The 14,986-nt window shown below is 37.8% G+C and overlaps 2 protein-coding genes across 51 annotated transcripts in view; one reads left to right on the top strand and one right to left on the bottom strand.

Moving 5' to 3' along the window:
• ERAP1 (endoplasmic reticulum aminopeptidase 1) overlaps positions 1–8,349 on the top strand; it is a 33,422-nt gene extending 25,073 nt beyond the window's left edge. Inside the window, 4 exon segments of the mRNA XM_034960261.3 lie at positions 991–1,152; positions 1,646–1,786; positions 2,340–2,421; positions 6,290–8,349. Of these exon segments, the coding sequence (XP_034816152.2) occupies positions 991–1,152; positions 1,646–1,786; positions 2,340–2,421; positions 6,290–6,445 (541 nt within the window). The 3' untranslated portion in view covers positions 6,446–8,349.
• The window catches only part of CAST (calpastatin), a 112,411-nt gene continuing 105,577 nt past the window's right edge, over positions 8,153–14,986 (bottom strand). For 25 of the 50 annotated variants that reach the window (XM_063604539.1, XM_063604540.1, XM_063604550.1 and 22 more), the window contains 3 exons: positions 14,819–14,911; positions 11,125–11,183; positions 8,153–10,188 (listed from right to left, as the gene is read on the bottom strand). In XM_063604539.1, the coding sequence (XP_063460609.1) occupies positions 11,148–11,183; positions 14,819–14,911 (129 nt within the window). In that variant the 3' untranslated portion in view covers positions 8,153–10,188; positions 11,125–11,147. Of the gene's footprint in view, positions 10,189–11,124; positions 11,184–12,224; positions 12,297–14,818; positions 14,912–14,986 lie in introns of all 50 variants that reach the window. The other 25 variants (XM_034960274.4, XM_034960273.4, XM_063604541.1 and 22 more) reach the window with 2 other exon arrangements.

Raw genomic sequence — 14,986 nt, 5'->3', positions numbered from 1 at the left:
TGGTATGGGAATAATTCTCATTTTGTATAGGCAATGCAAAATCGTATTCAACGGTGACAGCCATGCCATAGAGAAACACATGCATTGTATTTTATAGTAGTTTCTTTGGGCTTCCAAATTCCCTGACAGGGATGCATAGTAATTGCTGACACTGTCTAAGCAAGGTAGGATTTTACCGTATCTGGAAATCCCTATTCTTGCTACACTTCAGTCCTTTTTACATTTGGAGCTTAAACCCCACCCAGGAAACATTTATGCCAACAACCTACATGCTTCAGCTTAAAGAAATCCAAACAGTGGTCCTACTGCCGTCCTGACTTGTGATCATGGTGTAAATTTTGAATATAGTTTGAATTTCTTTTGGCTTGAAAGGTAATCCCCTATGGAGTCACCCAGCATCATTAAAGTATTTAAATATGTAGGTATTTATAAAAATGGCATTTCACATTACATTTTTGAGAAGGCTACTTAAAACCTAATTTTAGATATTTTTCTCTTGCCTTTTTTTTATAAAGTGTAACTAGGCCAGGAGCGGTGGCTCACGCCTGTAATCCCAGCACTTTGGGAGGCTGAGGTGGGTGGATCATGAGGTCAGGGGATCAAGACCATCCTGGCTAAGACGGTGAAACCCCGTCTCTACTAAAATACAAAAAATGAGCCGGGCATGGTGGCGGGCGCCTGTAGTCCCAGCTACTCGGGAGGCTGAGGTAAGAGAATGGCGTGAACCCGGGAGGGCGGAGCTTGCAGGAACCGATATCGAGCCACGGCACTTCAGCCTGGGTGACAGAGCGAGACTCCGTCCTAAAAAAAAAAAAAAAAAAAAAAAAAAAAAAAAAGTGTAACTGAAGGAAATCAGTAGTTTTTGTTTATATTTCCAGGCATGCTTCTCTGATCATGGGGAAAGTTCAGCAGTTCATAGTTAGTCACCATTATGCCTCTAAACATACTTACTGCATCTCAGATTCTCACCGAGTGTGTTCCTTTCTATAGCCTGCCTGTCGACGTGACCTTGGCAGTGTTTGCTGTGGGGGCCCAGAGCACAGAAGGCTGGGATTTTCTTTATAGTAAATATCAGTTTTCTTTGTCCAGTACTGAGAAAAGCCAAATTGAATTTGCCCTCTGCAGAACCCAAAATAAGGAGAAGCTTCAATGGTGAGTCCATCATTCATTCATGTTCATGTGGCCAAGGGAAATTAGATTAGATTAGATCATTCTGGCATCTATTTTTGTTTTCTTGGCCAGGAATTGTCTATCCTGCTGGGAACATACTGCAAGTCAGCACACATCTAATGAGAAAGGCAAATAATTAGGGAGAACCAGGTGTTAGGAAAAATATTTAAAGGTGTATACATTTGTGCATCTTTAAAATGACAACATATTAAAAATATTTACTAGAGCTACTCTTCCTTAACTATTCTTTTGAGCAAATGAGAGGGTATATGAGAATGGGTGTTATGAACACTATATAAATGTTAGTTTTTATTATGTAGCTATAGTGGGTTTATCAGGATTGTGGTTACCCATTTATCTTTTTAACCTTTGTTACTGGCAGACTTTTTTTCTTTTACAAGTAATTTTATTGCAGTGATTCATAACTGTTTCATCACCTATTCATTGCTAACATTTCTTTTCTTAATCCTTCTAGGCTACTAGATGAAAGCTTTAAGGGAGATAAAATAAAAACTCAGGAGTTTCCACAAATTCTTACACTCATTGGCAGGAACGCAGTAGGATACCCATTGGCCTGGCAATTTCTGAGGAAAAACTGGAACAAACTTGTACAAAAGTAAGTAGTGCCAAAAATTGTGCTGTGACTGGATAAGTTCATAACCTTACTGTGTTTTAGCCTTGCTGTTTGTAAAAGAACAGTAACAGTCTAAAGGTACTTTTTGATTGAAGATAGGCAATAGAAATGCCTAAAATATTTGTAGAAAACATAAAACTGGACTTCAGTGCTAACTAGTGAATCTGGACAGGGATGTTTTCCATTCCATCTGGCATAACCCCTTCCTGAGCCCATGGACATATCTGAAGCCTTCCTCCTCACAGTTCAGCCCAGGCCTTCCATGAACACATTTGCTTGTTCACATCTGTCTTTGTCTAACTCGTATAGCATTTCCTGCTTCTGTCATTTTCTGTTGGATACTTAACCTTTTATTAGGCTGTTGGTGTGTATTATTCTTTACAGCTAGATCTTAACCCATTGGATAGACATCATATTTTGTATTTTTCACACCGATCAGTTTTTAGCTGAAAGCTATTATATATAGGAGGCCCTTAAAATATATGTTAAATGAATAAGTATTTCACAACCTGTTTTTGAATATTTCCCTCTCTAGGTTTGAACTTGGCTCATCTTCCATAGCCCACATGGTAATGGGTACAACAAATCAATTCTCCACAAGAACACGGCTTGAAGAGGTAAAAAAAAAATCTATATATATATTTGTAAACATAAATGAAAATTAGCTAATTAATATGGGGTAGACAAAATACGTTGAGGGTGTGGTGAGTTAGAAATGGATTGTCATTTAGAAGTTATTTTTGGATGCTATGGTGTTGACAGCAGCATAAATCAGTTGCAATTAAACTAGTGAAAACTGTGCCTCTTCTCAGACACGTTAAGAGGTCTTAGCTCTGCCAGTAAAAACCTTAGGACTTGAAGAAAATTACTTGAGACAATTAGTCCTTGTTTAAGGATGTTAAAAGTGGGCACTGAGGTATAAATGACTGAAGTGGTCATCCAGCTATTGCTAAAGAGGCAGGTCCGGAATCTAGGTTCTTTATAAACCATCCAAGTTCATGGTTCCCTGTCACTTATTATATAACCATCTACCTTCAGAAAGAATTTCAGGCAGCTTTAAGATCCATGTATAAAAGAAATGTTAAAATGAAGGACAAAAAGATACATAATGGACAGGTGATAACCATGTGAGGGACTTATGGCTGAGGATAATTCTCGCAATTGTCCCCTGAATTTATCACAGACATTCCTGGAAGTCAAGGAAAAATGAGGAATCAGTATGAGTTATTCTCATTGTCTGGCAAAAGAGAACATGAAGCATACACATTTTCTACAAAAGCAGACTTTTCTTCAGTCCTAAACTCGAGGACTTTGATGTGTGGGCCATTGAGTTCTGCGGTGTCCCTTCTATAATAAGGTTTCCTATAGTAAAGTCGTGGAACAAATTTTACAAGGCTCTTAAACTGTGGTACATTTAGATAAAAGCTGAGAGGCTAATATTAACTTTTTTAGGAGTGGTTCCATTGTGTAGTCTGGTTACACTATTTTCTAGCTTGAGATGGGGAGAGAGCTTTGGAAATGAAAAAGAATGAAGGGTTGTTACAGTCTCGTAGCTTTTTTCCAGTTTTCAGTAGCCTCATCCAGGCTTGTAAAATTAACTTGCATATAATAATTCAAGCTTGAACTCCAGCGAGGTCTAGAGCAGAGATACTCTGTGTGATGACTGAAGAGCTGTCCAAAGCCTTGACCAGAAAGGTAGTCATCTATAGACAAGATCTATAGCAACAAAGCATTTCATTCATTCACTTGTATTCTCATTAATTCATTCAAGACATATATGCCACACATGGTTTTAGGTTATGGGGCTATAACAGTGAACAGACAGACAAAACCTTTGCTGTCACGGAGCTGAAATTTCTGCTGTGGGAATCAGACAATTACAGACAAATCAACCAATGTCAAGTAGTTACATGCTCTGAAGATGAATAAGGCAAGGAGAGTGATTGGGATAGAGGGTTGGTGCTGTTTTATAGGATGATTAGGAGACATTTGAGAAGATATCAAAGGAAATGCCAACATCTAGAGGAGTATTGTGTGCAGAGGAAACATCAGGTGCGAAGATCCTGAAGCAGGGCATGAAAAGTAAAGAGCCCGAGATGTTATCATAATGGAGAGCAAACTACGGACATATAAAATACGGGAGTCATCCTGAATCCTTTCTTCCCCAGACATCTAACTACACAAGTCCTGCTGGTCCTCCCTCAGCACATGCACTGGATCTTGCGCACTTCTCTCTGCTCTTACCCCCATTCAATCCTTTCTCATCTCTTGCCTTGCCTATTGCAATAGTGTCCTAACTGGCCTCCCCCTTGCCACTTTGCCAATAGCAAAACATTTTCCACATTTAAGACTGCAAGTCAGCCCATAACTGACCCTGGCTTCTTGAAACCCTGCCTATTGTTCTTGCAGTAAATTCCAAATCCCTCCTTCCCATGTGTCCATGACCTTGAAGACCTGGCTTCTGAGGACCTCTCTGGTGCCAATTCCCACAGGCGCTTCTGGTTTACTCTCTCATAACACTGTAGCCACTCAGCCTCCTTCTGCTCCTGGGCTACCACATGTTTCTCCTGTCTTTAAGCCTCTGCACTTTTTATTCTCTCTGCCTGGCTTGCCCATTCCCCAACTTTTCACTAGAAAGGGGCATTTTATCTTTGAGAGGTCTCGGCTCAAATCACCTTCCCCAAAACCATGCTGTTCAATGCAGGCCACATCTCCTCAGTTACTAGCATACCCCTAGCATATTTTCTTCATAGCAGTTTATTTACAGTAATCATATTTACTGCTTGTATACCCCAAAAGACTGTAAGCTCCATGAGGAGAGGATGCTTGCCTGATTCACTGCTGCATCCTCAGTGTCTAGCACAGTAATTACAGCAGAGGGATGAATAAATATCAGAGTAAATATTGGTGAACAAATGGATGAGGTTAAGTCCCTGATACATGCTGGGTTTGGGGCTTTGCACTTTACCTGCATTATATAACTACATCCTTCACCACTGCTCTTCATTTTACAAATGAGGAGACTGGCTTCCATAGAAGTTAAATCATTTGCTCAAATCAAGTTAGTAGGATAAACCTGTTTTCCTATCCCTGTATTGTGCTACTTATTGCACAGAAATTGTTCTTAAAGAGCCAAGTCTGAATCAAATATTCAGTGGAGATGTTGCATTTCCAAGGCAGGTGAAGACAGAAGAGATGATTTTGGGTCAGGACAAGGGTAAGAGTAATGGTTAACAGCTGGCTTCGCTGTTGTAGAAGGTCTGTTTTTAGTGGAGCTATCATGATGAGCTCCTTTAGGATTAATGATTTGAACAATTAGTAAAATTATTGATGTGCTTTGTTGAATAGTGCTCAGTGATTTTTAATCGACTGTGAATTAATCTTGCATTCTGAGAGCGTATGAAACAGTAGGTTGAGCTGCAACTTAAAGTAGACAGTGAAGTGTTTTCCAGGTTGCTACAGCAGGAGGCCATGCCTTCTGCTCATTGAAAAGTTGTACTGTATTGACATATAATTTTAAAACAACTCTGCATCATTTAAAATTGAATTCTGATCTTTCTAAAACCCATTCCTACTCCCCTCTTTATTCCCAAACTAATAATATGGTATTATGACATGGATTTCTAAGGAACTGGCTGTCTGGAATCTATGCTGAATAAATAATACATCTTGGTCTACATTCGCTTCCTGAATACCAAATCAAAAATTGATGGATTAAGCTGTGAAAATTTATGGGAAAAGGATAATAACCCTTTAAGGTGAAACAGAATCGCACAATGGTCAATCCTGTGGCAAAGCCAGCCTATCTGTCATGTGAGCTCAAGGGGTTAATTAAGATACCCAGAAATGAAACAAGAACAAACATATTTTTCAGGAGATAGCTAAGAGTTTCTTATCTCTTTAAAATCATGGGGAACTTTATGTGGATTTTATCTTGAGACAACAATACATGAATTGTAGATTAGGATAAAAAAATTGGCAAGGTTTGGGTCTTACCGCCATAACTTGCTAAGAATCCCATTCCCCACAGTGTTTCTATAATAACATACAAGGCCAGGCCCATGGAGAAAGACAGCACTTACGTGGTGGAAACTGTTTTGCTTGGCAAAGAAAAGACTCTGCACATTCTGCTTTTTAGATATCATGTTTTTAAAAAACGAAGTTTGCATCTGTGAGAACAGAACAGAATAACACATTAAATAGACACAATTAAACCTTAATTATAAAATGGTAAAAAGTGAAGTCTTTTAAAGTCTGGCAACTGAGAATAAACAAAAGAACTGCAGACAAAAAACAGAACTTGACATCATGAGGCATGAGCTCATTTCATACAGCTTATGTGTACATAATCCTATTCAGACAGCTGGGACTGCCTTCTATATAGAATTTTGACAAATGCTGGAATTTTGGCTTCAGTTTTAACTAAAGTTACATCTGATTAATGTAATAAAATTAATTTTTTAAAACCCACTTTTTCCTCACAAGGTAAAAGGATTCTTCAGCTCTTTGAAAGAAAATGGTTCTCAGCTCCGTTGTGTCCAACAGACAATTGAAACCATTGAAGAAAACATCGGTTGGATGGATAAGAATTTTGATAAAATCAGAGTGTGGCTGCAAAGTGAAAAGCTTGAACGTATGTAAAAATTCCTCCCTTGCCAGGTTCCTGTTATCTCTAATCACCAACATTTTGTTGAGTGTATTTTCAAACTAGAGATGGCTGTTTTGGCTCCAACTGAAGATACTTTTTTCCCTTCAACTCATTTTTTGACTATCCCTGTGAAAAGAATAGCTATTAGTTTTTCATGAATGGGCTATCGCTACCATGTGTTTTGTTCATCACAGGTGTTGCCCTGCAACGTAAACCCAAGTGTTGGGTTCCCTGCCACAGAAGAATAAAGTACCTTATTCTTCTCATTTTATAGTTTATGCTTAAGCCCCCCGGTGTCCAAAACCCTGTACCCCACGTTTATCATTCATAAACTGTTTCATCAGTCTCCTCGAAAGACTCTGAATAGTCGACTACTGAACAATGAACACCTGGATCTGAGACTAAGCCGGACGATGACTGGGTTAAAGCTCTCCCGGCTCACCCCTCCAGACCTGCTGCCCATCCCTCTTCCTTGCTCCATGCCCAGGGGCTGACTTGTAAAGGCCAAGTCATCAAGCTTTCTTGCCCTTTGGATGTTGGTCAGTGGGGAGCCGGAGAGCTGGAGCTGGGGTCGGAGGAGGTAGTAGGTGGAGGTGTTCTTCCCTGATTCCCTTGCGGGATGCCTCGGGCTGGCCTCCCCTGAGGGTCTTAGCTCCGAGAGGGGACCCTCTTTTCCACACAGCCTTCTCCACCTCTGGATTTTGGTAACTAACTGCTCCCTCCTCATCCCTTCAGGATTAGTGGCCTCAGTGGGAGTCTGGCTTTTACTAGTCCTGGCGGACTTGTGGTTTCCACATAATGTGCTCGCACTTTTGCAAAAAATCTTTTTATAGAACCCTCCTCAGATAATTCTGAGTGTCATCTATTTCCCTGACTGGTACAGTATCTCTTCTGAAAAAGCAGAGTGCATTCAAGTCTGTAGGAAAACCCTTTTCTTAGGGAGGTGATTTTTTTTCTCTCTCTGCTTCTTATTTGGCCTACTTTACAATTTCTAACTAGTTATTGGCATTTACTGACAGTAAATTATTGCAGTCACCAATAAATGATAGTACATTGTGAAACAAAATATTTGCTCATATTAGCAAATAGGACATTCTTCGGCTTTGAAGTCTTTCTTTTGTGAAGACTTCACACACGGTTGCTTCAGCACACAGTTGCTGCTCAGGTTTTATGTATAGATGATAATAATAGAAAGCACAGTTTACTAACATGGTAAACCAACGGAGTTCAAGTCAAGTCAGTTAATACCCTAAGAATTAGATTTTATTTCTTATTCTGAAAACTTGCTACACAGGGACTTATCTAACCCATAGTGTGCTCTGTTGCTGACTTGATTCAAGTTGCAGTGTGTTTTGCGCTGACTCTAAGGTGCGGAAATCCTCACACCTGGCAAAGGAGAATTCAAACTGAACTTTTTGAATATAAGGCAAAAACTTCAAGATCATAAGGGAATATGATTGATTTGATTGATACAAAAAATGTCAAAATGTGTTCCTCTAATACACGACACAATAGAGTGACTTCTGGACATAAATCTGCCATTTATTAAACCATTCACCACAACAAAGAGGTATAAAAGTGGAATTGGAATTTTTATACTTATTTGTTGTAGTGAATGGTTTAATAAAAATAGAAATCACTGGTAATTTCCACCCCAAACTAAACTATTTCCCTTCTTTTAAAAAAATACACAACCAAGATTTTAATGTAAAATATTTTGCTTTAATTGTATTTTATGCCTTGATTAATGAAACATGGAAATATTGATTTTCAGTTTTGGTCACCTGAGGAACCTTTGTTTGCTTTTGGAAAAGCCCATTTTCTAAACAGATACAATATTGCCACAACAATGTGCAGAAACCTTTTTGATAATAAAAATTGTTCTTTTTGCCTCTAAGTGGATATTTGCAATTATTTTCTCCTAACTAGACTGTAAAAAGGGCTGCTTTAGATCCTGTAGCTTACTCCAGTTATTAGTTATTAACAAACACCCAAGTCTTGAAGATATTTCTAATTAAAAAAGAAGGCATATTCAGAGTTCTTTTTAAATAAATGTTGTTTACTTTTATAGGCATCTTTAAACTTCTGGATTTTGGTATGCCATTTAAAAATACTTCTAGATACACACGGAAATTAGTAATACTGCAGCCATATCCTTGCAAACACATCTGTCAGTGTCAAAGGTTTCAAGGTTTTTCTTAAGAAAACAAACAAAAAAGCAAACACCTATACTGCCCAAATGGGAGGATTAGATACATGGTTAGAAATCCCTCAGGAAAAGTGTTTTTTCTTTTCTTGTTGCTGCCTTAAAAATAGAATAATGACTATTTCTGATGGACAGAGACATAGCATTTTAAGCTGGTGGTGTGTAAAATCCCATAGGTATGTGCATGACTTTCAGAGAGTATTTGGCGGGGAGGTTAACAAGATGTGGTGCCACTTATAAGCAGTGTTATTGTTTTTGCTTGCCCCGCTGCCACAAGTCAGCTAAGTCATAACAAAAGCTTCAAACTGATGCTAAGGAAGGCCATGCCCTTTGGAAACAATAAATTCCCAATCTGTTTTATGTTATGTACCTGACATCTTTTCCTGCATTCTCTACCAGGAAATAAAGATGAAATTAAATATCAAAATTCTAATCGATGATATCAGTGCAATGTTCAGGAACTATTCATTAAGATATTAGAAAACCATTCAAAGTGGTAGGACATCAGAGCCCACTTCTTACATTGCTGTGGGAGAAATGCAGGTTTAAAATTTAATATATATATATAATTTTTTTAAAAGCAGAAGTTTCTTTTTATGTTTGGTAAATTTAAGTTCCATAAAGCCAGATGCTATACAGTGCAAAGACTAATGTGGCAATAGCTCTAAGGACACAGTTGCTGCTCAGGTTTTATGTATAGATAATAGAAAGCACAGTTTACTAACACAGTAAACCAACAGAGTTCAAGTCAGATGAGTACCCTAAGAATTAATTAGATTTTATTTCTTATGCTCGAAATTTGCTACACAAGGACTTATCTAACCTTTATTTTGCTCTGTTGCTGACTTGATTCAAGTCTCAGTGTGTTCTGTGCTGACTGTAAGATGCAGAAGTCCTCACACCTGGCAAAGAAGAGTTCAAACTGAAAAGGGGTTTGGTGCTTCCTGGTTTGTCCAGGTTACCTGTTATTAATTTATTATTAGCAGCCCAAGAGGAGATATGTGCCCAATGTACAATATCTTATGTTTGACTTATAAACATTATCCCAAAGCAACATCAAATACAGTTCAAAAGCCCAAGAGGAAAGGGGGTAATAAGAAATCAGAACACTGAAGAATGTTTAAAACATTGTTTTCTAAACACTAACAAAAAAAATTAAGCGCAAACTGAAAATACAAATGAGATTTACAGGCACTGTGTGTAGAATGTGCAAAAATTCACTTAGCTTTTCTTTTGTTTTTTTGGTGTTGCTTTAAGAAACTTTATCAAATATATTTCTTACAAATATAAAGCTTTCTCTCCCAATTGAAGGCAATTAAAAAAATTCAAAGTTTATCAATACTCAGTACACAGGCGAACCAGTCAAATTCATTTTCTTTCTGGAAAAGAATAACAAACCAATATTTAGGATGTTCAGAGACTCAACAAAAACCATTCTAGAAATCACCCAGAACAATTGTTTTCTGTTGCCAAAGCCTTTTGTTCTTCAAAAGTCACCATCCACCAGCTGAAGATTTTACATGCAGATACCTTAAAAATTTCAAATAAAAAATGCAGTGAATCATTTAATATGTAATTTTCTTGTTACAGACATAGTAAATATACCACTTAGCAAAAGCATTGTATAACAGACAGAAGGAGTTTCCTATAAGTAAACATGAAAGTGGATTAATAGAATTTTTTTTAATTTTGGGAAAAATGTTAGAGCAGTTCTACCTAATATAGCTCCTTTTTCCTAGGAAATAAACATGGATCATGGTGAGAGAGCTGAACCCGATTTAACCTATACTTTGATTTCTTTTAGGCTTTGGTCAGTAAGTGCTTGTATGCTTTTAAGGCTTACATTAAGCCCTCTCCTTTCTGAAGATTAAGATAAGGGCCCAGATCTGAAGATCTCAGAAATCCCTTCAATCTGTCCAGTTTCTTCAGCAATTATAAATTAGAATCAAACACAGTACTTTACTTTCCAAAATAATGACAAATAAAAATGGCCAATCTTTTCCTTTGCCCTTGTTCCCAAAACCCTGTAATTTCCACCAGACTCTAAAGGGTACTTCTCCCCACCCCACCACGTATTGGTATTCTGGGGAATGCCAATATCTTCAGGACATTTCGCTAAGTTGTAACATGCTAATTTTGCTTTGCCACAATAACCTGCAGTAATGAGCATTTGGATTTCAAAGATTCAACTAGCCTCAGATGGTCATTCTAAGTGCCTGGCCTAATATTTTTAAAAGCTTTTAATTATAAGATTAAGGTTTTTAAACATTTCAATAGCAAACTCATCCCATTTAGTGCTTTCAGAGAATGACCAATTACTCTGTAGATCTTGCAGTATGCATTTCATGCCAATACTGTAAAGTGAGCATGAATTACTCAAGAGGTGGACTTCACTTCTCTCATCTATAACACATAAATTGGCAGAAGATACAGTTGTCTTCATTTACAAATAAACACCCAACTTACCAGATACCTTAACTTGTATTTCTTTAATCATCTTTTGGCTTGGAAGTTTCCTCTGTTGTCTAAAAGGGAAAGCAAAACCATCCATGAGCTTTCTTTTCTGTATTAAGTATGAGGAGATGGCCTTCTCAGAATTAGGGGACAAAAGATGGCAGTCAGTGGGGAAAAATAAGATGGTCCTTTCAGTTTTTCTTCTTCATCTGGCCAAAATATTGTGAGTTCTTCCTCCTCAAGCTTATAAGCTAAAAATAACCTTAAGTGATCCTGATCCTAAATGTATCACTCTCAGCTTTATTTTTTTAAGGCTAGGGTAGGTTATAAAATATGCATAGGTGTTCTTAAATGGCAATGTTTCATTCTGTGGTGATCCTTCCTTTCCTGTACATAGGGTCATGGCTGTCCAGCAAATCCACTCATCATAAAGGGTTATTATGCTTTCTATTATTTGTTAAAGGGCTGATTAAGTACTTCGTATAACTGAAATTAAATAATAGGCAAATAAGTATTTAATCTGAGATATAATGGCATAACTGCCAATTATCAATGCTGTTTCCTATATCCCTTAAGGGAATCTACTACAGGAAGATTTTAATACATTGTTTTAAGAGCTCTGGTGTAACTGGACTATTGTCTTTAAAGCTACACCTTTAACTCCTCCTTATAGCCAGGGGATCATAGTAATAATCATTTAAATCATATGTTCTTGGAATTGGAAGGGACCTAGAAGTTGTCTAATCCAATTTTCATTTCTCATCACAGCTTGAGTAATTTTAATAATAGGAAGTTTCCAACTTCCATGTTCTAAAATCTATATAAACCACATACTATGGTGGTATTTTAATTAGGGCAAGAAAGACAGGCAAAACACAGGCAAATTGGGTTGTGTCAAGAACATTCATTTAGGATTTTAAAGCACCAGTTACTTAAAAATATATGTATCTATACAAATTCAATTACTTTACCAAGCCATGCTATGGGATAGATAGTACTTTAAGAAATTTTATTCTAAATAGATTCCAGTAGGAAACTAAATGACTGAAATGATAAACCCCACTCTGTGTAACTGCTAAACTAATTTGTAGTATATTTACTGCTCCATTTACCTTTGCTGAATCCTTCGCTTTACCTCCATTCTTAGGTGCTTTGGAGCTGGAAGCAGCCTTCTTGCACTTATCCTAAAGCAAAGGAAATGTAATGAGGCTATGGCTATCACCAATCCATCTAGCAATTAACTAGGCTGCAGTTAAATTAATCCAGACCATTCTGAGATCTCCAATTTAATTAAATAATGGAAGACTTTGGGTGTTTTTTCATGATTTTTTTTGAACAACGGTGTCAGAGAATTGTTTAAAGCAGGAGGGAAAAAGGATAGAAATAAGGAGGGAAATGTGGGTGACATTGATGCTCTAATTCCTGTGGTGCATGACTCACCCAGACCTTATTTTGCTAATCAAAACAGAGCTTGTCAATAGATAATAAATGTTGGCAAGGGTGTGGAGAAAAGGGAACCCCAGTACACTGTCAGTGGGGATGTAGATTGGTATAGGCTATGATGGAAAACAGTATAGAGGTTCCTAAAGAAATTAAAAGTAGAACTACTATATGACCCAGTAATCCCTCTTCTGGGTATATACCCAAAGGAGATGAAATTATCACCTTATAAAGATATCTGCACTCCCATATTCACTGCAACATTACTCACAATAGCCAAGATATGGAACAACCTAGTTGTTGATGAATGGATAAAGAAAATGTGATGTATATATACATAATGGAATATTATTCAGCCTTAAAAAACGATATCCTACTATTTGTCACAACATGGATGGACCTGGAAGACCTTATACTAGATGATATAAGCCAGACACAGAAAGAAAAGTGATTTCACTTATATGTAGAATATATATAAAAGAAAAAGCTCAAAAACACAGAGAATAAAACATGGCGACCATGGTAGGGAACAGGAGGAGGAAACAGAGATATAGGTCAAAGGATACAAAATAGCAGATATGCAGAATGAACAAGTGTAGAGAGTTAATGTATAACATGAGGACTAAGGTTAATAAAATTGTATTAGGGATTTTGTCAACTACGTAGATTTTAGCTGCTTTTGTCACAAAAAGTAGTTGTGTGAGAATGATAGATATGTAAATCTGCTTCCCTACAGTAACCATTTTATTATTTCTATGCATCCCAAACTACCATGTTGTAAACCTCAAATATACACAATAAAATGTATTTAAAAAACAAAATAGAGCTTGTCTCGATCAGGACTGGCTTTTGTGTACCAAAAGGCAAAAAAAAAAACCAAAACAAAACCCTGTTTTCAGTGTTATGGGAGAGAAATGAACAATGGGAAACAACCAAGGAAAGCTGGAGCAGGTTACGTATAAAAATAAAGTCCATTCACCAAAAAAGGCATTACTTACGAGTTACCAGGGGTGAGAGATAGGATGCTGAAGTGGTCTAGAAATTAAGCTACCCAGTATGGAAGGGCTGACAATTCAGTGATCGAGAGCAGTGCCTTAGAACAGCCAAAACAATAGCAAACTGAGATCTGCAGAATTAACTCTTCTGAAAATAACAAGGAGGTACTCATTTCACGTTTCCTTCTATTTGATTTACAAGAGGGTGTAGCTTGAGGGAAAATGCCTCACACTTGTTGAATTACACAGTCGTTTCTCATTCACTTTTAATCACGTTTTGAGCACCTGCTAAGTACCAGGCATTTTGCTAATGAGGAGCACAGAGGTAAAAGACACATCACTACTGTATGAAATGCATAGCTCAGTGGTGTGATACACAAGCACAGAGAGGTAACAGAGAGCAAGGAGGGCATGGAAGAGAGGCCTCTAACTTTGGACTGGGAAGGGAGAAGTAAGACAAGAAAGTCTTCCCTAAGGAGCTGATGCTTGAGCTGTGCCCTGAGGAATGAAGAGTAGACCAGTTGGGCTAAGCAGACAGAAAAGGGGAGGAAGCTCCAGAGAGCAAATGAGCATGAGAGTGCCTGATGTAGTTAGGGCCTGCTCTCACTTTAAATGAACACAGACATAGCATTATTGTGGCACAACCATATAGTGTGGAGATAAAAAATGGTGGCTATGGAAATTACAAAGTAGCAGTTAAGAAATAACATTAAGCAGTGTTTTATAAGTGGACTGTAAGTATAATTATGTAAAACATACATATAGAAAAAAAGGAAATCCACAAAATAATACTGTTTTGGGGGCAGTGGAATTATAGGCATTTTTTCTTTTCTTCATTTTCAGGTTCTCTATATCATCGTTTGATTCATTCTACAGTTTAAAAATTGTAAGGGCCAGGTGCAGTGGCTCAAGCCTGTAATCCCAGTACTTTGGGAGGTAGAGGTTGGCAGATCACTTGAGCCCAAGAGCTCGAGACCAGCCTGGCAACATGGCGAAACCCCCTCTCTACAAAAAAATACAAAAATTAGCTGGGTGTGGTGGTGCACGCCTGTAGTCCCAGCTACTCAGGAAGCTAAGGTAGGAGGATTGCTTGAGCCCAGGAAGCAGAGATCGCAGTAAGCTGAGATCACACCACTGCACTCCAGCCTGGGCTATAGAGTAAGACCCTGTTACAAGACAGACCGATAGATCAATCAATAAATAAAACTTATATGTATGTACACATACACACACACACATTTCAAAGAGTGAAATGTGAAAAAGCACAGTACCTTTGCTGTGTTCTGTGAGGTTTCTGTAGTGGAGGGACAGCTGTCCAGATCTCCTGAGAGAGCATCAATGGGGTCTTGGTCATCTGCAGGTTTCTGAGATATGAGTAGAAATAACCATCAGTGAAGAAGCAGAAGGCAAAATGCAATATGGGGTCTTTTCCCACATCA

Source organism: Pan paniscus, chromosome 4, assembly GCF_029289425.2.
Source record: "Pan paniscus chromosome 4, NHGRI_mPanPan1-v2.0_pri, whole genome shotgun sequence".
In the NCBI taxonomy this organism is placed as follows: Eukaryota; Metazoa; Chordata; class Mammalia; order Primates; family Hominidae; genus Pan; species Pan paniscus.
This window is presented reverse-complemented; position numbering and strand designations above follow the sequence as displayed.